Raw genomic sequence first — 24,183 nt, forward strand, 5'->3', positions numbered from 1 at the left:
TGCATTCCTTACAGGTCTGTCTCCTCCCTAACCACCAATCCTTCACAGCTGCATACAGTGAGTTCTCAAGTCATGTGTATGAGATTGGGGCTCCTAGGACAAAGCTGGACTTTCCTTGGCCAGAATAGTGTTGAGCTGTGGACATCTTTGGGCTCATGATGTCCAGACAGGGCTTGGCTCCAAAAGGGTTTGTTTTTTTGTTTTTTTTTTTTTTTTTTGAGACGGAGTCTCGCTCTGTCGCCCAGCCCAGGCTGGAGTGCAGTGGCGCGATCTCGGCTCACTGCAAGCTCCGCCTCCCGGGTTCACGCCATTCTCCTGCCTCAGCCTCCCGAGTAGCTGGGACTACAGGCACCCACAACCGCGCCCGGCTAATTTTTTGTAATTTTTAGTAGAGACGGGGTTTCACCGTGGTCTTGATCTCCTGACCTTGTGATCCGCCCGCCTCGGCCTCCCAAAGTGCTGGGATTGCAGGCGTGAGCCACCGCGCCCGGCCCAAAAGGGTTTGTAAGCATGCATCAAACTCCTTGTCTTCAGAATGGAAGAAGGAAGATAATGATACCTAAAAGAGGTGTTATCAGAATTTAGACAGAGTAGGAGCGTGGGAAGGAACCCCTGGCTTCACAAAGATGTCCTTCCCCAGCCAGGAATCCTGGGAATGATGAGCCATGGGCCACTTGGCTACCAAAGCACCCAAACAATGTATCTTTAGAAATCACCAAAGTCACAGGAAATTCTTCCCTGCAGTATTCCTCATCCAGTAGGTATTCCTCCAGTCTTTCCACAAGTATGTACTATTTTCCTGCACACCTATTTGTACTTTGGACTGAATGTACTCATTTGCTCACTCATTCAAGACATTTCTTTCAGAACCATTTTATAGCAAAAAAAAAAAAAAAGAAAAGAAAAGAAAGAAGACATTTCTGAGTCCTCTTTCAGTATCAGAATCCATATCTTAGAATATTTAGAATGGGAACTCAACATTTTTATTTATTAATTTAGAGACAGAGTCTCCCTCTGTCACACAGGCTGAGGCTGGGAGTGTGGTGGCGCAATCTTGACTCACTGCAACCTCCACCTCCCAGGTTCAAGTGATTCTCCTGCCTCACTCTCCCTAGTAGCTGGGATTACAGGCGCATGCCACTATGCCTGCTAATTTTATTTTATTTTTTTTTAGTAGAGATGGGGTTTCACTATGTTGGCCAGGCTGGTCTCGAACTCCTGATCTCAGGTGATCTGCCCACCTCAGCCTCCCAAAGTGCTGGGATTACAGGAGTGAGCCACCGTGCCCGGCAACATTTTTTTTTTTTTTTTTTTTTTGAGATGGAGTCTCACTCTGTCGCCCGGGCTGGAGTGCAGTGGTGCAACCTCGGCTCACTGCAAGCTCCACCTCCCGGGTTCACACCATTCTCCTGCCTCAGCCTCCCGAGTAGCTGGGACTATAGGCGCCCGCCACCGTGCCCAGCTAATTTTTTTGTATTTTATTAGTAAAGACAGGGTTTCACCATGTTAGCCAGGATGGTCTCAATCTCCTGACCTCGTGATCCACCCACCTCGGCCTCCCAAAGTGCTGGGATTACAGGCCTGAGCCACCACGCCCAGCCGGCAACATTTTTAAACAATGCAAACAATACCATTTATTGAGGCCGTATGTGTGCCAGGTAGTATGCTAAGTGCTTTAAATGTATTCTCTCGTTTAATTCTCACTATGACCCTGTAAGGCAAATATGGTTGTTATCCCCATTTTATACAAAAGAAAATTGAGGTTCAGAGGGATTAGGAAATCTGCCCACGTTTTTTGCTTTTCTTTCCTCTCTTTTCTTTTTTTTTTTTTTTTTTTTGGAGACAGACTTTCACTCTTGTTGCCCAGGCTGGAGTGCAATGGCTCGATCTCAGTTCACTGCCACCTCCGCCTCCCAGGTTCAAGCAATTCTCCTGCCTCAACCTCCCGAGTAGCTGGGACTACAGGTGTCCACCACCACACCTGGCTAATTTTTTCTATTTTTAGTAGAGACGGGGTTTTACCATGTTAGCCAGGCTGGTCTTGATCTTCTGACCTCGTGATCCGCCTGCCTTGGCCTCCCAAAATGCTGGGATTACAGGCATGAGCCATCCTGCCTGGCCCAAATTTCTTAATTAAATTAAATTAATTAAACAGAATTAAATTAAATCTGCATCCAGATTTAAATCAAAGTCCAACACTTCTACTACTAATCCCCAACTGAAGAAAATATTTCACTCATTCGTGCGTCAACTATCTAATGTGTAACTACTATGTGCCTTGCCTTAGGGAATACCAAAATAAGTCAGTAGAGGAGAGGCTTAAAAATAATTGGGCTTAGAGATTAAAGGGCAAGAAATTCAAGGTTCTAGAGGGCAGTTATGAAGCCACTGTAACTATCTAGGGAGAGTTTGTGACTTTCTAAAGTCCAGCAAAGGCAAGGGAGTGTGGTTGTAAAGGAGGGGTGTTTTGGATGGAGGAGATGGGGGAAGATGGCTGCAGTCAGATGTTTAAAGTAACTTTACTATTTGGCCAACCGTATATTGATTTTCTTCCTTCAAGTATCTACTGAGCACCTACAATCTACCATGTTTCTTTCATCCACTATCTTATTCCATCTTTACAACGCAGCACTTTTTTTTTCTTTTTCCCAGACGGAGTCTCCCTCTGTTGCGCAGGCGGGAGTGGTGTGGCTATAATCACAGCTCACTGCAGCTTTAACCTCTTGGGCTCAAATGATCCTCCTACTTCAGCCTCCCAAGTAGCTGGGACTACAGGCACGTGCCACCACACCTGGCCTTGGCTAATGTTTTGTATAGGTGGGGACTCACTATGTTGTCCGAGCTGGTCTCAAACTCCTGGGTTCAAGTGATCCTCCTGCCTTGAACTCCCAAGTGCTGGGATTACAGGCGTGAGCCACCATTCCCAGCCTCCCATTTTTTAAACAAATAAATCAATTACCTCTAACCCCTTGCCATCACCAAAAACCCAGATGTATTTAAACACGTTTACATTTGAGGTAAAGCCCATTTCAATTTTGCATTGATGTCCCACAAAGAGGTGGTGGTGGAGGTTTTTTTGTTTTGTTTTTTTCTTTTTTTTTTGGAGATCACTCTGGAGTGCCTGGCAGGATCCTTGCTCACTGCAATCTCCGCCTCCCGGGTTCAAGCGATTCTCATGCGTCAGGAACCCGAGAAGCAGCTGGGATTATAGGTGCCCACCATCATGCCTAGCTAATTTTTCTTTCTTTTTTTTTTTTTTTGAGACGGCGTCTCGCTGTGTCGCCCAGGCTGCGGTGCAGTGGCGCGATCTCGGCTCACTGCAAGCTCCGCCTCTTGGGTTCACGCCATTCTCCTGCCTCAGCCTCCAAGTAGCTGGGATTACAGGCTTTTTTTTTTTTTTTTTTTTTTTTTTTTTTGAGACGGAGTCTGGCTCTGCCGCCCAGGCTGGAGTGCAGTGACCGGATCTCAGCTCACTGCAAGCTCCGCCTCCCGGGTTCATGCCATTCTCCTGCCTCAGCCTCCCGAGTAGCTGGGACTACAGGCGCCCGCCACCTCGCCCGGCTAATTTTTTTTTTTGTATTTTTTAGTAGAGACGGGGTTTCACCGTGTTAGCCAGGATGGTCTCGATCTCCTGACCTCGTGATCCGCCTGTCTCGGCCTCCCAAAGTGCTGGGATTACAGGCTTGAGCCACCGCGCCCGGCCTAATTTTTCTATTTTTAGTAGAAACAGGGTTTCATCATGTTGGCCAGGCTGGTCTCGAACTCCTGGCCTCAAGTGATCTGCCCACCTCAGCCTCCCAAAGTGCTGGGATTACAGGCGTGAGCCACCAGTCTGGCCAGTATATGCTTTGCTTTCTGAGCACAGCTCCTGCTGTGAGACTCAGTCACTAAAGAGGTCTAGTTTCTAGAAAATGCCCACCTTTCACTCTTGTAGTATCAGTCTTCTGCTCTGGGCTAGGCCCCAGGAGGACTTTCAAGAGCCCAAGGCACAGAAAACCGAGGGTAAATAATAGGATACAAAGTGACAACACTTCAACAGAGGCCTGCCTAAGCATTAGCTCAACTCGCTGGGAAAGCCTGGCAAATGTATCACTGAGAAGATGGGAACATTTGAAATACCCGTCCTTTAAGAATAAGTAGGGGTTCGGCTGGGAGCAGTGGCTCACGCCTGTAAGGCCAGCACTGTGGGAGGCCGAGGCGGGCGGATCACTTGAGTTCTGGAGTCCGAGACCAGCCTGGCCAACCTGGCCAAACCCATCTCTACTAAAAATACAAAGATAGCCGCGCGCCACGGCGAGTGCCTGTTATCCCAGCTACTCGGGAGGGTAAGGCAGGAGAATCTCTTGTACCCGGGAGGCGGAGATTGCAGTGAGCCGAGATAGCGCCACTGCACTCCAGCCTGGAAGACAGAGGGGGCAGGGCAAGACTCCATCTAAAAAAAAAAAAAAAAAAAAAAAAAAAAAAAAGGTAGGCCGGGCGCGGTGGCTCACGCCTGTAATCCCAGCACTTTGGGAGGCCGAGGCGGGCGGATCACAAGGTCAGGAGATCGAGACCACGGTGAAACCCCGTCTCTACTAAAAATACAAAAAATTAGCCGGGCGCGGTTGTGGGCGCCTGTAGTCCCAGCTACTCGGGAGGCTGAGTCAGGAGAATGGCTTGAACCCGGGAGGCGGAGCTTGCAGTGAGCCGAGATCGCGCCACTGCACTCCAGCCTGGGCGACAGAGCGAGACTCCGTCTCAAAAAAAAAAAAAAAAAAAAAAAAAAAGTAGGAGTTCACGGGGGAGGTGGCTCACGCCTGTAATCCCAGCACTTTGGAAGGCCGAGGCGGGTGGATCACTTGAGGTCAGGAGTTCGAGACCAGCCTGACCAAAACGGTGAAACCCCCGTCTCTACTAGAAATACAAAAATTAGCTGGGCCTGGTGGCGGGCGCCTGTTATCCCAGCTACTTGGGAGGCTAAGGCAGGAGAACCGCTTGAACCCGGGAGGCGGAGGTTGCAGTGAGCCAAGATTGCGCCAACGGACTCCAGCCTAGGCGACAACGCGAGACTCCATCTTAAAATTTAAAAAAAAAAAAAAAAAGGTAAGGGTTCTCCAAGTGCAACCGGGAAAGACGTTCCAACAAACCTCATTTGTACCAGGCCTTTTGGTGGGCCAGGCCCTTAGGGCATCTCTAATGCTCCTAATGTCTATCCTAGAAATTCAAGGAGGGAAAGAATGTGCTGGGGCAAGCATGGGTCAGGAGAGAATAGGGTCAGCATCTAGGGCCCTGAAGCAGCCTCGGGCAAACTCTTTGGACAGACAGACCTCCCAAGAGGGCCCTCAGGCTCCGCACGTGGTCTGGGCAGGAAGGGCGGGCAGACAGACTAGGAAGCCTTCCCAGCAGCGCCCGCGGATCGGGGCAAGGAAGGGGTCGAATAGTTACCATGCCATTCTGGGGCCGTCCCTCTGATTGGCCCGAGCTCCCTCAGCCCAAGTCGCTGCACTCCAAGAAGGGGGCGGAGTCTCTATGTTGCGTCACCACTCTTCCCGACACCCCGCCGGTGCTTCCCAATCTAGCCATTCACAAGCCCACATCGAGAGGCCCTGTGTGACGTCACGACTCGCTCCCGCCAACCGCGGCGGCGAGGGGCGGGACTGCACGGCCCTCTCACCGCCCCACCCCTGTGCCTCCCCGAACTCCTTGTGCCCCTCCTCTTCCCTCTCGCCCCTTCCCCCCCGAATACCGCCCCCACGTTCGGATTCAAAAGACGCGTTGCCCAATGAATAACAGGGTCGACCCAGAGTGGCGGCAGCAACCACCAATGTGCGGACGGCGAGGGCGGAGCGTCCGCAACGAGCCTCTGACGCCGGGCGGCGTGTGACGCAGTCGGGCCTTCTGCGCGCTGCGCCCGAAGCGGCGGTCGGTAGTAGTGGTGGTAGCAGCGGCGGCGACGGTTTCGTGGGGGGCCGCGCGCTGCTCTGTGAGCGGCGGGTGGCAGACGGGCCTGGGCCGGGACTCCTGACACTTCGCCTTCCCCACCGAACCGCGGTAAGTCGGGAGCCCGAGCTGCAGCGGCCGAGACCGGCAGGCTTCTACTCTCTTCCGGGCGGGCGGACGCGCGGGGCGTCCCAGGGCCTCTCCGCGCCGAAGTCTCGCGCAGCGGCGCGCACCTTCTGGCCTGAGAGAGGGGCGGGGCCCAGGACCCGGAGCCCGGGAGGTCCGGCTTTGGAGGCCCTGGGAGAGAATGAACATCAGTGGGGTCTAGGCTTGGAGGTCTCCGGTTGCTGCCCACGAGAGTCTGGTTGTACTCATTCATTCGGTGGTGTAAGGACCCCACGGTGGGCTGGCCTTTCCGGAGTCAGCGCCTTGAGACCCTGAATACTGTCTGCCCGCACTTCCTTGACCGTCGTGTGGGACTGGGCTTTATTTTGCCTTGGCTTCTCCATAAGGAAAATGGGCACCCCGAGGATTAGGGTGAGTCTGAAGTTTGTGAGATTTTTAAGATAATATCTGAGAATAGGAGTCGGTTCGGTGGAGCAAAAGGTTCTTTTATTTTCCCACGTGTTCAGTGTAAAGCCAGATGAGAAAGATTGAGTTTCTGGATTACTGTAGCCATAAGGACTTTAGAAATTGAGTCAATCCCCCTACCTTACCTCAGTTTTGTAGATAGGGGAAATCGAGGCCCGGAGTAACAGGTAGGATTAGTCAATGCCGGATCTTTGACAGTCTAAAAATTTTTCTACTACCTCACCCTCCCTGAATGTTTCAGTCTCCCATTATTAAGAATTCCCTATGGGAGGTCGGTGCGGCATGGACGTTAGGTAGCTAGACGTAGATGTAGTCTTCATAGCGTTTTCCATTTAGTTGCTACCAGCTGTGTTCACGGGTAAGGTGGAAGCTTTGTTAGTGGTACCCTAACCTGGACCTCGAGAACTAAACTTAGAAGATGGTTAAAGAATGTCATCGTTGTTATGTATTGGAAACAAATCGATAAAACTACAAGCCATTATTTCCCTTTCTAAATCTGAATTTTTTGACTTGTGTCAGCTGATGAGGACTCGGAATCAGTTAGGGATTTATAACTACTGGAGTAGAAAGCAGGAAATTTTCATTGACAAGACTTAGAAAGCCAGGCAGGAGTCCGTTTGTAGTAGTTGTACCTTGGAACTCATGGCTCCTTTCAGGTACAGAATTCAAAGTGAAGTATTATAGTAGAATAAGGTGAGGAAATAAAACTCCGTTTTGGAGGAAGAAGCTAACTGGAATAAAGAAAGAAAAGAGCCGTGATCATTCCCTGTGACGGTCTTATAAATTCAAGAAGAAACAAAATTCAAGAAGAAACTCGAGTTAACTGGGTTACAGTATGTTTACCTGGTGAAGGAAGTTAGGGTATTTAAAAACCAAAACTAGAGGTTGGACAGGATAAAGGTACTGGGAAATACTTGGGTAAAATTATTATTTTTGACTCTTCAGATTTGATGAAATTGAATTAGTTGACACTTGGTTCTGTTCGTATCAGTAAGATTGTTACTTTGCTCTTGTTTAGATGACAAAGCATAAACTCAAAACTAGTAGTGCAGAAGAGAACCGTAGTCTAAATAGTAAAGTGTGAACAGGGTATGTTTTCCATGACATTTTCTCAGTTCAAGCATCACCCTTTTCTGGGAAGCTGTTCTTGGCATTCTCTCCTCTGCAAGCTTCCATAACACTTATTTGATACTTGTATTTATAGAACATATTTTTATTTTAGCTGTTTTTTTATTAGGCTGGTAAATATTTTCATCTTATCTTTGTTGTCCAGTTGCTTGCCATGTAGTAGGCCCTCAGTAAGTGTGTTTACTTGAATGAATAGACAAATATGGAGGAGTTTTACCTAGCAGTAGTCAATAGAGAGAGGCTCCTGAAATATGGGGCCCAGATAAGATGGTTTCTGCTGTTTATGTGTTATAGGATACTTTGGTACCTGACATTTATTTGTTTGTTTATTTAATGAGATAGGGTCTCACTCTATCACCCAGGCTGGAGTGCAGTGGTGCAGTCTCGGTTCACAGCAGCCTCAACCTCCTGGGCTCAAGCAGTCCTCCCACCTCAGCCTCCCAAGTAGCTGGGACCTCAGGTGTGCACCACCATACCCAGCTAATTTTTTTTGTATTTTTTTGGTTGAGACGGGGTTTTGCTATGTTGCCCAGGCTGGTATTGAATCCTGGGCTCAAGCCACCCCCCACCTCAGCCTCCCAAAGTGCTGAGATTACAGGCATGAGCCACTGCGTCTAGCTGGTACCTGACTTTGTTTATGTCTACTAGGTTCTAGATAGAGCAAGCAGAATTTTTAAGGAACGAAATGTACAGCTTTGAAAAAATTAGTTATTATTTTCTTGTAATATGATTTATGTGGTGGTAGTTAACCTGGAAAGTAAAGAATGATGGTACTAATGTTTAATTTCCAATAATGAGACTATATGCAGTTATGCAATTTGTTGAAAGGTTAGGGGAATAAGAAATTCAGAGATTTGACGATAAGTATTGGCCGAGCATGGTGACTCACTCCTGTAATCCCAGCACCTTGAAGGTCGAGGCAGGTGGATTGCTTGAGCCCAGAAGTTGAAGACTAGCCTGGGCAACATGGGGAAACCCTGTCTCTATGAAAAATACAAAAATTATCCAGGTGTGGTGGCTTGCACCTGTACTCGAACTACTCGGTAGGCTGAAATCAGAGAATCGCCAGAGCCTGGGAGATTGAGTTGGAACTGCAGTGCTGTGATTGCAGTTCCAACCTGGGAAACCGTGTGAGGCCCTGTCTCAAAACAAAACAAAGGCCCGGTGCGGTGGCTCACACCTGTAATCCTAGCACTTTGGGAGGCCGAGTCGGGTGGATTGCCTGAGCTCAGGAGTTCGAGACCCGCCTGGGCAACACGGTGAAACCCCGTCTCTACTTAAAAAAAAAACAAAAAAAAATTCGCTAGGCTTGGCGTCATGCGTCTGTAGTCCCAGCTACTCGGTAGGCTGAGGGAGGAGAATTGCTTGAACTCGGGAGGCGGAGGTTGCAGTGAGCATCTGTTGCAGTGAGCTGAGATGTGCCACTGCACTCCAGCCTAGGTGACAGCGAGACTCTGACTCAAGAAAAAAGAAAACGAAACAAAAAACAGTACATATTAAAGGCAAGGTAGGTAAACATTTCCTGAGAACTTGGTGCATTCTTTTTGTTTGAAATTGACCCTAAGTATTTGGCACAGTATGGCTCTAGAGAAAGGTTTCTCAGCTTTGGAACTTTTGAGACTTTGGGCCAGATAATTATCGTGGGGCCTCTGTTGTATATTGTAGGATATTTAGCGACATTCCTACCTCTACCCATTAGATACCCATAACACAACCTCTGCAGGTTTTAACAATCGGGAATGTCTGAAGAAATTGTCACAATTGCCCTTTATTGAGACTACTACTCTAGTGAAAACTTTTCAAATGTATTATTAAAATAACACTTTGGCTTGGCATTTGTTTGCATTACATTTTGTTAAAATATCCGCGAAAAACTTTTTTTTTTTTTTTTTGAGACAGAGTCTCGCTCTGTCGCCCAGATGGAGTGCAGTGGCGCAATCTCAGCTCACTGCAAGCTCCGCCTCCCGGGTTCACGGCAGTCTCCTGCCTCAGCCTCCCACGTAGCTGGGACTACAGGCGCCCGCCACCACGCCTGGCTAATTTTTTGTATTTTTAGTAGAGACGGGTTTTCACTGTGTTACCCAGGATGGTCTTGATTTCCTGACCTCGTGGTCAGCCCGCCTCGACCTCCCAAAGTGCTGGGATTACAGGCATGAGCCACCACGGCTGACTTCATGAAAAACTCTTTAACTTTCTTTTTTTATTTTTTATTTTCCTTGAGATGGAGTTTCGCTCTTGTCATCCATGCTGGAGTGCAATGGTACAATTTCGTGATCTTGGCTCACTGCAACCTCTGCCTCCTGGGTTCAAGCAATTCTCTTGCCTCAGCCTCCCAAGTAGCTGGATTACAGGTGCGTGCCACCACGCCCAGCTAATTTTGTATTTTTAGTAGAGACAAGGTTTCACCATGTTGGCCAGGCTGATCTGGAACTCCTGACCTCAAGCAATCCACCCGCTTCGGCCTCCCAAAGTGCTGGGATTACAGACGTAAGCCACCATGCCCAGCCATAATTACCACATTGAAGAATTTGTACTTAATTCAGTGTAATGGGAAATACTTGCAGTTTTTTTTTCAGTAAGGAAAGAAAAATTCTTAAAAATACAGTGATAGCTGGCCGGGCGTGGTGGCTCACCACCTGTAGTCCCAGCACTTTGGGAGGCTGAAGCAGGTGGATCACAAGGTTAGGAGTTTGAAACCAGCCTCACCAACATGGTGAAACCCCATCCTACTGAAAATACAAAAATTAGTTGGGCACAGTGATACGCACCTGTAGTCCCAGCTACTTGGGAGGCTGAGGCAGAGAATCGCTTGAACCCGGGAGGCAGAGGTTGCAGTGAGCCCAGATTACACCACTGTGCTCCATCCTAGGCGACAGAGCAGGACTCCATTTCATTAAAAAAAAAAAAAAAGACCACTAGATGTAACAATCTTTGCATTCTGACACATGATATGTTGTTTTGGTTGAAGTATATGAAGAAAATCTAGCCTCATACAGATGCATAATTGGAAAAGGGAGGAGTATTTTGATAGGCTTTTCAAATAATTCTAACTGTTCTTTGACACTGCACTCAAACCTTTTTATTGTTTTTTTGGGATGGAGTCTTGCTCTGTTGCCCAAGCTGGAGTGCGGTAGCACTATCTCAGCCTACTTCAACCTCCGCCTCCCAGGTTCAAGCGATTCTCCTGCCTCAGCCTCCTGAGTAGCTGGGACTACAGGCACACATCACCACGCCAGGCTAGTTTTTTGTATTTTTAGTAGAGACGGGGTTTTGCCATGTTGGGTTTGAACTCCTGGCCTCAAGTGATCCGCCCACCTTGGCCTCCCAAAGTGCTAGGATTTCAGACGTGAGCCACAGCGCCTGGCCTCATACCTTTTTGAAGGGTCATTGTAGTATGGAATCTGAAACTGTGTCATTGAACTTTTGTACTCTGTTGTATTAAAAACCATTGGTCTGTATTGTACTTTGAATGGATCTTTACACTTCTATGATTTTATAACATGATGCATTGGTCATTTAGAAATACTGATTTACTGAGTTACGCAGATCTTCCTTTTTTTATTATTTTTTATTTTTTTGTTTTTGAGACAGAGTCTCACTTTGTCACCTGGGCTGGAGTGTCGTGGCACAATCTTGACTCACTGTAACCTCTGCATTCCAGGTTCAAGCAGTTCTCATGCCTCAGCCTCCTGAGTAGCTGGGACTACAGGTGTGCACCACCACACCCAGCTAATTTTTGTATTTTTTGTAGAGACGGTGTTTCGACATGTTGGCCATGGCTGGTCTGGAACTCCTGACCTCAAGTGATCTTCCCGTCTCAGCCTCCTAAAGAGCTGGGATTACAGGCATGAGCCCCATTGGCCCAGCCCAGATCTTCCAAATGTTGACAAATTTAATTATACAATTGTTTCTGTTTCCACCCATCTCATCAAATAAGTCGTTTTAAGAATTGAGAAGCTTACAACCTGATAGTGGTGAATACCTGTTTTTAGAATTCTAATTTTTGTATCAACTCTTTTTTTATTTTTTTAGATGGAGTCTCACTCTGTCACCTAGGCTGGAGTGCAGTGGCGTGATCTCGGCTCACTGCAACCTCGCCTCCTGGGTTCAAGCAATTCTCCTGCCTCAGCCTCCTGAGTAGTTGGGATTACAGGCGGGTGCTGCCACACATGGCTAATTTTTGTATTTTTAGTAGAGGCAGGGTTTCATCATGTTGGTCAAGCTGGTCTTGAACTCCTGACCTCGTGATCTGCCCGCCTCGGCCTCCCAAAGTGCTGGGATTATAGGCGTGAGCCACCGTGCCCGGCCTGTCTTTTTCTTTTTTTTTTTTTTTTTTTTTGAGACGAAGTCTTGCTCTTTCCTCCAGCCTGGAGTACAATGGTGGGATCTCAGCTCACTGCAACCTCCGCCTCCTGGGTTCCAGTGATTCTCCTGTCTCCGCCTCACAAGTAGCTGGGATTACAGGCGTTCACCACCATGCCTGGCTAATTCTTTGTATTTTTAGTAGAGACGAGGTTTCATCATGTTGGCCAGGCTGGTTGTGAACTCCTGACCTCAAGTGATCCACCCCCGCCTTGGCCTCCCAAAGTGCTAGGATTACAGGTATTAGCCACCATGCCCGGCCAGTACCAAATCTTAATAGCCATAGTTTGTCAATCATTCTTTGAAGTTAAAATGGTGGGCTGGGCACGGTGGCTCACACCTGTAATCCCAGCGCTTGGGAGGCTGAGGCGGGCGGATCACTAGGTCAGGAGATCAAGACCATCCTGGCTAACACGGTGAAAACCCGTCTCTACTAAAAATACAGAAAGTTAGCCGGGCGTGGTGGCGGGCGCCTGTAATCCCAGCTACTCGGGAGGTCAAGGCAGGAGAATGGCGTGAACCCGGGAGGCAGAGGTTGCAGTGAGCCAAGATCGCGCCACTGTACTCCAGCCTGGGTGACAGAGCGAGACTCTGTCTCAGAAAGAAAGTGGGGGGGGGATTAAAATGGTGTTCCATGAGAAAAACTTCATTTAGCTTTCAGAAGTAATTACAGGTGGTTTGCCCCTTGATATCCTTTGTATTTGAGTATGCAGAAGTTTTTGAGTATTTTCCAGTATCGAATTAAAAGAAGTGTGCTGTAGTGTTGAGAAATAATAGAACTAATAATTTTTACTGCTTCATTAAGGACCCTCTTAAGTGAAAGTGGAATTTTTTGTATTGTAAATTGTAGGGTCCAGCCCCACAGGGTCGGTGGGTTTTTCTCCCTGTGTGTGGAGATGAGAGACTGTAGGAATAAAGACAAGACAAAGAGATGAAAAACAGCTGGGCCTGGGGGACCACTACCACCAAGACGTGGAGACTGGTAGTGGCTCCGAATGCCAGACTGTGCTGATATTTATTGGATACAAGACAAAGGGGCAGGGTAAGGAGTGAGAGCCACCTCCAATGATAGGTAGGGTCACATGGGTCATGTGTCCACTGGACGGTGAGGGGGGTTCCTTCCCTGCCTGGCAGCTGAGGCAGAGAGGAGAGAGAGAGAGACACAGCTTACGCCATTATTTCTGCATGTCAGAGACTTTCAGTACTTTCACTAATTTGCTACTGTTATCTAAAAGGCAGAGCCAGGTGTACAGGATGGAACATGAAGGCAGACTAGGAGCATGACCACTGAAGCACAGCATCACAGGGAGACGGGTAGGCCTCCGGATAACTGCAGACACCACAAGAGGTGGAGGAGTAGTCTTCTCTGAACTCCTGGCCAAAGGGAGACTCCCTTTCCTGGTCTGCTAAGTAGCGGATGTTTTTCCTTGACACTGACGCTACCGCTGGACCACGGTCTGCCTGGCAGCAGGCATCTTCCCAGACGCCGGCATTACCGCTAGACCCAAGGAGCCCTCTGGTGGCCCTGTCTGGGCTTGACAGAAGGCTCGCACTCTTGTCTTCTGGTCACTTCTCACTATGTCCCATCAGCTCTTATGGCCTGGTTTTTCTTCAGTTATAATTATAGAGCAAGGACTAGTATAATATTGGAGTAAAGAATAATTGCTACAAGCTAATGATTAATGATATTCATACATAATCATATCTATTACCTGTATCTAGTATAACTATTCTTATTTTATATATTTTATTATACTGGAACAGCTCATGCCCTCAATCTCTTGCCTCGGCACCTAGGTGGCTTGCTGCCCACAGTAAATGGGTAACAGTGAAGAATTCCGTGTTAGTTCAGCACCATTTGGGTTGTTGCTTTGATTCATGCTGAGTTTCCAGCATTTTTACACACCATTGATATTGCACCTCAGCACAGAGGTCAGAACAGTAAAGAAGAAGGGCAAAGTGTCTTAGTTTTATTGCGAAAATGTTTTGATTTCATGGAACCTCTGGAAGAAGTGTTGGAGACTTTTAGGCGTCTTTGGATCACACTTTGAGAACCACTAATCTCGAACAATATTTCACATTGGTTCATAGAGGCCTAAGCTGCTTCATGGGGCAGAGCTGATGGTGTTCTACTGTACCTACTCCCTCTTCACTTCAGCCAGAGCAGTTTCTGCTTATGTCTGTTTTATATGTCGGGTTTCATAGCTAAAAAATATTTAAAAATCATTGGTCAAGGGGAGAATTGAGCACCTGAATTAGGGCTGGTCTGTTCACGAAGGGACCAGTTCATCCTCCATAAATGTTATAGTCACTCATCACTTCACATCTTTGTTTAATTTTACTTCCTTTGACACAGAGCTTACTAGTATTTGCACACTTAACCTTCTTGATAGGTAAATGGGGCCAGGTGCGATGGCTCACGCCTGTAATCCCAGCACTTTGGGAGGCTGAGGCAGGCAGATCACGAGATCAGGAGATAGAGACCATCCTGGCCAATGTGGTGAAACCCCATCTCTACTAAAATACAAAAAATTAACCAGGTGTGGTGGTGGGTGCCTGTAGTCCCATCTTTTCGGGAGGCTGAGGCAGGGAAATCGCTTGAACCCAGGAGGCAGAGGTTGCAGTGAGCCGAGATCACGCCACTGCACTCCAGCCTGTCAACGGAGCAAGACTGTGTCTCAAAAAAAAAAAAGAAAGAAAAAGGTAAATGGGCCTGGCACAGGACTCACCACCTATAATCCCTGCTCTTTAGGAGGCCAAAGCAGGAAGATGGCTTGAGTCCAGCAGTTAGAGACGAGCCTGGGCAACATAGTGGCACATAACTGTGGTCTCAGCTACTTGGGAGGCTAAAGTGGGAGGATCACTTAAACCCAGGAGGTCCAGGCTGCAGTGAGCCATGATCATGCCACTGCATTCCAGCCTGGGCAACAGAGTGAGACCTCGTCTCAAAACAAAAACCAAAAAGAAAACAGAAATAGGTAAATGAATTTGTAAATTAAAAAGATGGATAGTTGAGAATAAAGATGTGAGATCGATGGAAGAGATTGAGTGATCATAGTAATCTCAATATATTGTGTTTATACAGGGATGGGATTTGTTTTTGTTTGCAGTGGTGCTTTATACTTGTGCTAAGTGATCAGTGGATGACACTTAAGCATGGAGAAATAAGAAATTATGGCATTCTAGCTAGCTATTGATGAACCAAAGTTTAAAGTGAGGGGACATTTATTACACTTTTTAAATTATAAATACCTGTAAAGTATCAGTTGAAAAACTAAACCAAATGCTGCTTTTGAGGAGCTCTAGTATGAGGCAACTTTGTGCTCCTACCAGTCTTTTGGTGTAAGCTGTACAGTCCCTATTGTTCAGATGTAGAAATTGAGGTCCGAGAGATTGAATATTATGACTTACACAGTAGCAAGTGGCAGAGGAATTTTTTATTTTTTTAACTTTTTAATTTGAATTAATTTTAGATTTTAAGAGTCACAACAATGGTAACTGACAGGATTTTTCACTCTTGTTACCTCACTGCAATCTCTGTCTCCTGGGTTCAAGCGATTCTCCTGCCTCAGCCTCCTGAATAGCTGGGATGAAGGCATGCGCCACCACAACCGGCTAATTATGTATTTCTAGTAGAGATGGGGTTTCTCCATGTTCCTCAGGCTGGTCTTGAACTCCCGACCTCAGGTGATCCACCCACTTTGGGCCTCCCAAAGTGGTGGGATTACATGTGTGAGCCACTGTGCCCAGCCTTATACAGTGATTCTTAATAGTTAGGTATATATTCTTTTATTTTATACATTTATTTGTTTTTGGAAACAGTTTCACTCTTGTCACCCAGGTTGGAGTGCAGTTGCATCATCTGGGCTCAACAGCAACCTCCACCTCCCAGGTTCAAGTAATTCTCCTGCCTCAGCCTCTTGAGTAGCGTGCAGGCTAATTTTTGTATTATTAGTAGAGACGGGGTTTCACCATGTTGGCCAGGCTGGTCTCGAACTCCTGAACTCAGGTGATCCACCAGCCTTGGCCTCCCAAAGTGCTGGGATTACAGGCATGAGCCACCGCACCTAGCCGAGTGACAGAGATTTAAACACAGATGTCTCACACCAAAGCTAATACACTCTTCACTCTAAAATGATTAGGGTTATGTTAAGGGAATGGAAAAAATGCTGCTCAGTGCTGTTAGGAAGGAGCTATGTAAGATACTATGGACTATTTAAAATTAATTTACACCCAGTGAGCAAAGTCAAGACTTTTTTTTAACCCAGAGCAGCAATCAGGTAAAACACTCAGGTGGCAGGTATAATAACAAATATACTGCATAACTAAAAGCAGCTGAGTGATACTAATTTACGTAATCAGTGTTGGAAAGGAGGTGGGGAAGTAAAGTAGTTTTATTTTTTTTGAGATGGAGTCTGACTCTGTCACCAAGCTGAAGTGCAGTGGCCCGATCTCGGCTCACTGCCACCTCTGCCTCCTGGATTCAAGTGATTCTCCTGCCTCAGCCTCCCAAGTAGCTGGGACTAGAGGCACGCACCGCCATGCCCAGCTAATTTTTGTATTTTCAGTAGAGACGGGGTTTGGCCAGGATGGTTTCAATCTCTTGACCTCGTGATCTGCCCGCCTGAGCCTCCCAGAGTGCTAGGATCACAGACATGAGCCACTGCTCCTGGCCTTTGCAGTGTTTTTATAGTAATAAAGAGTTTAAGGGTGTGCAACAGTCTTGTGAAAGCAGGTGAGGCTTGAGCAACAATTTTTAGGAAGAAAAGGAGATGATTTTTAGAGAGGGTATGGTGTTCTTTTTTTGTTTGAGACAGAGTGTTGCTCTGTTATCCAGGCTGGAATGCAGTGGTGTGATCTTGACTCACTGCAACCTCCGCCTCCCGGGTTCAAGCGACTCTTGCCTCAGTCTCCCGAGTAGCTGGGATTACAGGCATGCACCACCGCTTCTGGCTAATTTTTGTATTTTTAGTAGAGACGGGGTTTCTCCATATTGGCCAGGCTGGTCTCGAACCCCTGACCTCAGGTGATCCACCCACCTCGGCCTCCCAAAGTGCTGGGATTACAGACGTGAGCCACCATGCCTAGCCTTATAGAGGATATGATGTTCTAACCAAGGGAATGGCTTGATCAAAGATCTATCCTAGGGAGGATACCGTAAAACAGAAGGTTCCAGATAGTTTTGTTGGGATATGTTATTAGGTTACATTAGGCTAATTAATCTCTTCTTCCTGGAATTCCACCCAGCCTCCTTTCCCAGCCCTCTTGTCTAGGGCAAAAATTTTCATTCAGTTTGACTGTGTGTGATAATCCCTGCCTCTTGGTATTTTCGTGAAGATTAGATGAGAGGACGTATGAAAAAATGCTTTGTCAAGTGGGAAGTACTATACTAATCCATTCATCTAACACACATTTATTGTTTTTGCTCTTTGCTGGCTTTGATACAAAGGAGCTTAATGAAGTGGAGAGGAAAAACTACTTATCATTTGTGTCTGGAGTTAGCAGCAAATTGGAAATGTCTTGGGAAGCGTGCATATATGCGTCTTTCAGATAGTCTTAAAGTTGACAGTTGCCTGGAGTTGTTTGTTTTGTTTTGACCACATTTCAGGATATCCACCACTTTTCTGGGTAGAAAACTGAATTTTGTTATTGTACCCAGAGTTACAGAGATCATAAAAGTTAGATGTGTAAAGCAGTATATCAGTTTATAGAACTTCACTTTGGACAGTGTCAGAATATTTGTCCATTGATTGGACTACTGATGTGTATTATAAGGCATACTTCTTGTATCTGAGAATCTGAATTAGGAGATTTTTGAGCATAGAGAACAGAGTAAAATTAAGGGTAAAGTTAAAGTTCTCTTTTCTATGTAACACAATTTCATTTTTCTTTTTTCTTTTTAAATATACCAAAAAGAAAAAACTGCAACGGGTATAAGTCCGTTCATAAAGAAAAAAAGGAGAAAAGTTAATCTTTGTTGTAAATTTCATCTTTGCCATGGGTATGTATGCCTTATACATTATCCTTACTCCATGAAAGAGATTATTTCTGGTAACTAGAACTCACATATTTGCCAGAGAAGTGTCTTTTCCTGATAGTGCTGGATCTGTGGTGCCAAATGTTGGTTTTGTAGGTTCCTCGTTTATAGTGAATGCAAGGTCATTTCCCTTTAATTAGCAGTGTTCTTTCTCTAGGAGCTGTAGGCTCTAGATTCTAGAAGCATCGGCCACGCTGGGGTCAACAATAGCTTTGTCTTGGGCAAATAGATTCTTGTGCCTTAATTTCATCCTTGTAAAATAGAGATAAAAATACCTACATCATTGGATTCTTGGGAAGTTTACATGAGATAATTCATAAACAGCATTTAGAACAGTGCCTGGGACATTGTAAGAACTCAAATGTTATCTTGTATTTCTTCCTGGGGGAGGTTTCAGCTTGGGCCAGTTTAACATATTTGAAAGGATAAGGGCTTAAGTGTGATATGCCTTTAAACTTTAATGGGTTTATTTCTGTCTCTAGGATTACTTTTTTTTTTAATGGATTTTACTACATTTTTGGAGTAAAATCTAAATGGAGTGGAAAATAGTTAATACAAATATCTGTATTATCTAGTTCTTCTGTTATTTGTTTGTTGAGACAGAGTCTCACTGTGTTGCCTAGACTGTACTGCAGTGGCGTGATCTCAACTAACTGCAACCTCCACTTCCTGAGTTCAAGCGATTCTCCTGCCTCAGCCACCCGAGTAGCTGGGATTACAGGTGTGCACCACTGCTATCAGCTGAGTTGTGTATTTTTAGTAGAGATGGGGTTTTGCCATGTTGGCCAAGCTGGTCTCAAACTCTTGGCCTCAAGTGATCTGCCCACCTTGGCCTCCCAAAGCGCTGGAATTACAGGCGTGAGCCACTGCATCCAGCCTTATTGTTAATAGAGGAAGTAAAATGCTACATGTTCTTTCTCTGATTGTGTCAGTAGTCACAAACTGAAAACCCACGGGAACCAGGCAGTTGATGTAAATGAGTGATATTGGGTGGGTATTGTGGCACTTTGGAGAGTGCATGCTCTCACAGAAGAGAGGTAAATAGAGGGAATTGCTACTAAGCTCCAGCCTGTCATTGACATGAAGTGATTTTAGTCATAGTTTGGTTAATTATCAGGTTTTTCATGAGAAGCCAAAAATCCATCGTTTTTTGCCATAACCTTATTTTATTTTTTTATTTTGTTCATTTGTATTTTTTGAGACGGAGGCTCACTCTGTTGCCCAGGCTGGAGTGCAGTGGCACGGTCTCAGCTCATTGCAAGCTCTACCTCCAGAGTTCAAGCTATTCTCCTGTCTCAGCCTCCTGAGTAGCTGGGACTACAGGTGCCACCACCACGCCCGACTAGTTTTTGTATTTTCAGTAGAGGCAGGGTTTCACCATGTTGGCCAGGCTGGTCTCAAACTCCTGGCCTCAGGTGACCCGCCTGCCTCTGCCTCCCAGAGTGTTGGAATTACAGGCATGAGCCACTGCACCCGGCCAAGGGTGTGCTTTAGAGTAACTTGAACTTTTTCTGAATGCAAATGTCTATACCCCAGCCCTAGACATTTTGGTTCAGTATTTCTAGAATGGAGCCTGGCAATTTGTATTTTTGTTTGTTTGCTTGCTTGCTGGAGTGCAGTGGCACCATTCGTAGCTTGCTGCAGGCCTGAACTCCTGGGCTAAAGTGTTTCTCTAGCTTCAACCTCACTAGTAGCTGGTGCTGCATACAGGTATGCACCACCATGCCTCGTTTGCATTTTGTTTTATTTTTTTAATAGAGACGTGTTGTCCAAGCTGGTCTGTTGTCCAAGTTGGTCTGGCTTTAAACAGACCTTCCTGCCTCAACTTCCCAAAGCATTGGGATCTACAGATGTGAGCCACTGTAACCGGCCAGAGTTTGTATTTTGAAAAGCTTGCCACCTAATTCTGATGTGGCCCTCTAGAACCACTGGTTTTAGTGAGCTTTGTTTAATCGAAGGAGTTACTCAATTTTTGGATATTGAGATAAATAACTATTTAATTTTTTTTCCTAGGGAATTTTAGGAGAGAGAATATTTCTGTAAAGCATCATTTATTTAAGGAACAGCCTTATCTTTTTCAATGTTGCGCAAAATGTTTGGGTATTAGAGCGACTAGAAGTGTTAGTGGGACACTAGAATTTGGGGAAGACCTCAAAATGTAATATTTAATTCTATTATATGAACACGGCGTGAGTTTCCTAGAAGAAAAGATTACATACATTGTGTGGCTATAATAGAAAAATCATCATACCTGTCACAAAATCCAGATAAGCATGATTGGCTGTTTTCAGAGTTTTTATACTGAAAGTAGTTTACTTATTAACCTATTGTCTACTGGCAGATAAGAGGTAGCAGGCATCTAAATTTAAGGAAAATTTATGGAGGGGGGAAGCTCTTTTGAGTAAACTAGACAGCTATTTTTATTCAGATTGGGGGGTAACCAAACTTTTCTTTGTAGTCGTTCTTGGAACAGTTTGGTCCAGTTCATTAAATAACCAGGTGCATAGTTTGGATACAGGAGTGAAATAATTTATATGAGGTGAGAGTTTTTGTTTTTGTTTTTGAGACAGAGTTTCGCTCTTGTCACCCATGCTGGAGTACAGTGGTGCAATCTCAGCTCACTGCAACCTCTGCCTTCCAGGTTCAAGCAGTTCTCCTGCCTCAGCCTCCCAAGTAGCTGGGATTACAGGCATGCACCACCACACCTGGCTAATTTTTGTACTATTAGTAGAGACCGGCTTTCACTGTGTTGACCAGGCTGGTCTCGAACTCCTGAGCTCAGGTGATCCACCCGCCTTGGCCTCCCAAAGTGCTGGGATTACAGGTGTGAGCCACTGCGCCTGGCCAAGGTAAGGGTTTTTTTGTTTGTTTTTGAGACAGGGTCTCACCCTATCACCTTTGCTGGAGGGAAGTGGCAGGATCATGGCTCACGGCAACCTCCATCTCCTGGGCTCAAGCAATCCTCCCACCTCAGCCAACCAAGTAATTGGGACTACAGTCCTCTGTCACCACACCAGTCCAACTTTGATTTTTTGTAGAGACAGGGCTTCACCATGTTGCCCAGGCTAGTCTCAAATTCCTGGACTCAAGCAATCAGCCAGCTTCAGCCCCCCGAGCTGCCGGGATTAGAGGTTGAGCCACTGTGCCTGGCCAGAGGTGAGAGATTTTCATCAAAGGTTTTCTGTAATCTTAGAAGTAGAAGATAGATAAGTAGGGGACCATAGAGAATAGTCTTAAAACGTAATCTCAAAGAGAATATCAGGGCACCAGAATCTCTGGGATTTAGAGATGGAAGGCAGGGCATGCATAATTTGAAAAACATTTACTATTATCATGTTTTATATCCCTCGAAGATAGGGGAAAAATAAACTTTGTAATGCAAACTATGGAAAATAAAGTCTTGTCCGGGTGCGGTGGCTCATGCCTGTAATCCCAGCACTTTGGGAGGCCCAGGTTGGTGGACCACTTGAGATGAGGAGTTTAAGACCAGCCTGGCCAACATGGTGAAACCCTGTCTCTACTAAAAATGCAAATAATTAGACACATGCCTGTAATCCCAGTTACTCTGAGACTGAGGCTGGAGAATAACTTGAACCCAGGAGGAGGAGGTTGTAGTGAGCCACTGCATACCATTCCATTTCAAAAAAAAAAAAAAAAGAAAACCTGACAAAAATGTTAGCTTTTTAGGTGGTTGGAGTAACAGACTGTGGTTATAATTTTTGATGGGTATGATTCATAACCTCCTAGGTGGATCATATAAACACCTTGCCTTGTACATCTGAAATACTTACTGATTAAAAAGGGGACTTAGGTAAAAAAAAAAAAAAAAAAAAAAAAAAAAAAAAAAGATTGAAAACATTATTTAAATGGATGGTTAATGTTGGGATCTAAAGTTTTACCTCAAATTATGAAGTTTAACCTTACTGTTCGGCTCGAACGTTGTAGATTAAGGATCATTTTACAAGGTTTATTTTATCATACAGTTTGAGGATATTGAATGAGAGTATATACGATAGTTTGAATAGGCCTAAGTTTGTGGAATGATAGATTTTCTAAAACAATTACATTCCATTTTGTGGTCTTTAAGAGAGTGATAATGTTTTCTTTTTCCCAGCTTTCTGAAACAAAGACTCATTTTGAAGATGTTTAACAAATCATTTGGAACACCCTTTGGGGGTGGCACAGGTGGCTTTGGCACAACTTCAACATTTGGACAGAGTAAGTTTTTAAAAAGGATAAGAGGGGGAAACCTTAATTACTCTCTTCTTACTAAGAACAAATCCACTCTGATAAGCTTTAGGTGGGAATTTTATTTATACTTTCGTATTTATAGCAAAGTCATCTTGAAAAAATAACTAGGATAAGATCTCTTTAACAGTGTTTAAGGAAGTAGAAATAAATTCTAAGTTTTCATGGCCTTCTTCTGATCATCAGTAGAAGATACTTAAAATATTTGCATTATTTTGTTTAACAGAAAGTTATAATTTGTTACTGATTTTCAGACCAGAAAATAATTCTTTTAATGTTGAAGTCTAAAATGCAGTTATGAAATAACTGCCCTGGAATTTACCCTGTGAACATGATGTGACATTCAAATGTCACAGAAATGTTAAAATGTGGAAGTGTCTAATCCCCATCAACCCTCCTGAGATCTAACTCCCTTCCTACCCAGTATTGTACATGACTAATGTCTTATACAATATCGTATATGACTAATTGCCTGTAGCAATCCTTATTTACATTTAAACTTTTTTTTTGGAGTTTTTTTTTTTTTTTTAACCAGAAAGCCCCCCCCAAAAAAAAATTTTTTTTTTTTTTCCAGTAAAAACCAGGAACCCTGCTAGACAAATTCTAAAAGAACTGTGACACTTTGGCCGGGCGCGGTGGCTCAAGCCTGTAATCCCAGCACTTTGGGAGGCCGAGACGGGCGGATCACGAAGTCAGGAGATCGAGACCATCCTGGCTAACACAGTGAAACCCCGTCTCTACTAAAAATACAAAAACTTAGCCGGGCGAGGTGGCAGGCACCTGTAGTCCCAGCTACTCGGGAGGCTGAGGCAGGAGAATGGCGTGAACCCGGGAGGCGGAGCTTGCAGTGAGCTGAGATCCGGCCACTGCACTCCAGCCTGGGTGACAGAGCGAGACTCCATCTCAAAAAAAAAAAAAAAAAAAAAAAAAAAAAGAACTGTGACACTTTGTTAAAAATGTTTATACTCATCCAAGGCTGGAAAGAATGGTATAATGAACTCTTGTGTACTTATATCCCAACTTTAACAATGAGCATTTTCCCAGTCTTGTTTTTATCTCTTTATTTCCAGGGGGAGGAGAGCATCTTAACAGAATATTTTAAATCCCAGAAACTTTCTCTAATTGATGAAATTTATTTATTTTTTGAGATAGGATCCTGCACTTTCACTGAGGCTGGAGTGCACTGGCAGTATCATGGTTCACTACAGCCTCAACCTCCTAGACCCAAGCAATCCTCATACCTCAGCCTCCTAAGTAGCTGGGACCACAGTTGCACACCACCATGCCTGGCTCATTTTTCTCAGCTCGCTGTAACCTCCACCTCCTGGGTTCAAGCAGTTCTCCTGCTTAAGCCTGCTAAAGCGAGGGGATTACAAGCATAAGCCATGGCACTGGGCTAAGGATTCTTTAAGAAGCATAACTAACAAGCCTCTATCATACCTAATAAAATTAATAATAGAGGAAGTGTTTTTTTTTGTTTTTTTTTTTGAGGTGGAGTCTCACTCGGTCACCCAGGATGGAGTGCAGTGGCGCGATCTCGGCTCACTGCAACTTCTGCCTCCTGGGTTCAAGCAGTTCTCCTGCCTCAGCCTCCCGCGTAGCTGGGACTATAGGCGCCCACCACCAGGCCCGGCTAATTTTTTTTTTTTTTTTGTATTTTAAGTAGAGACGGGGTTTCACCGTGTTAACCAGCATGGTCTCGATCTCCTGACCTCGTGATCCGCTCACCTCGGCCTCCCAAAGTACTGGAATTACAGGCGTGAGCCACCGCGCCTGGCAAGGAAGTTTTCTTAAGTGGCTCCTGACCTCGTTTTTAGAGAACTCTAGATCCATGTCTGTGGTTTTTAACTAAAAGTGCCTGTCACAGTCACCTTTGGAAGTTTTATTCAAAATACATA

General features: G+C 45.4%; 2 protein-coding genes and 1 non-coding gene across 3 annotated transcripts in view; 1 reads left to right on the forward strand and 2 right to left on the reverse strand.

Moving 5' to 3' along the window:
• Positions 1-5,651, reverse strand: part of PGAP2 (post-GPI attachment to proteins 2) — a 29,631-nt gene extending 23,980 nt beyond the window's left edge. Inside the window, 2 exon segments of the mRNA XM_050756551.1 lie at positions 5,422-5,490; positions 5,493-5,651. Coding sequence (XP_050612508.1) covers positions 5,422-5,490; positions 5,493-5,562 — 139 coding nt within the window. The 5' untranslated portion in view covers positions 5,563-5,651.
• Positions 5,652-5,886: 235 nt separating this feature from the next.
• NUP98 (nucleoporin 98 and 96 precursor) overlaps positions 5,887-24,183 on the forward strand; it is a 129,124-nt gene continuing 110,827 nt past the window's right edge. The window contains 2 exon segments of the mRNA XM_050756048.1: positions 5,887-6,030; positions 22,152-22,255. Coding sequence (XP_050612005.1) covers positions 22,180-22,255 — 76 coding nt within the window. The 5' untranslated portion in view covers positions 5,887-6,030; positions 22,152-22,179.
• LOC126936682 (U7 small nuclear RNA) lies at positions 22,850-22,908 on the reverse strand. The gene has a single exon (XR_007719506.1). It is a non-coding gene; the product is annotated as a U7 small nuclear RNA (small nuclear RNA).

The sequence above is a fragment of the Macaca thibetana genome, chromosome 14, assembly GCF_024542745.1.
Source record: "Macaca thibetana thibetana isolate TM-01 chromosome 14, ASM2454274v1, whole genome shotgun sequence".
Classification (NCBI taxonomy): Eukaryota; Metazoa; Chordata; class Mammalia; order Primates; family Cercopithecidae; genus Macaca; species Macaca thibetana.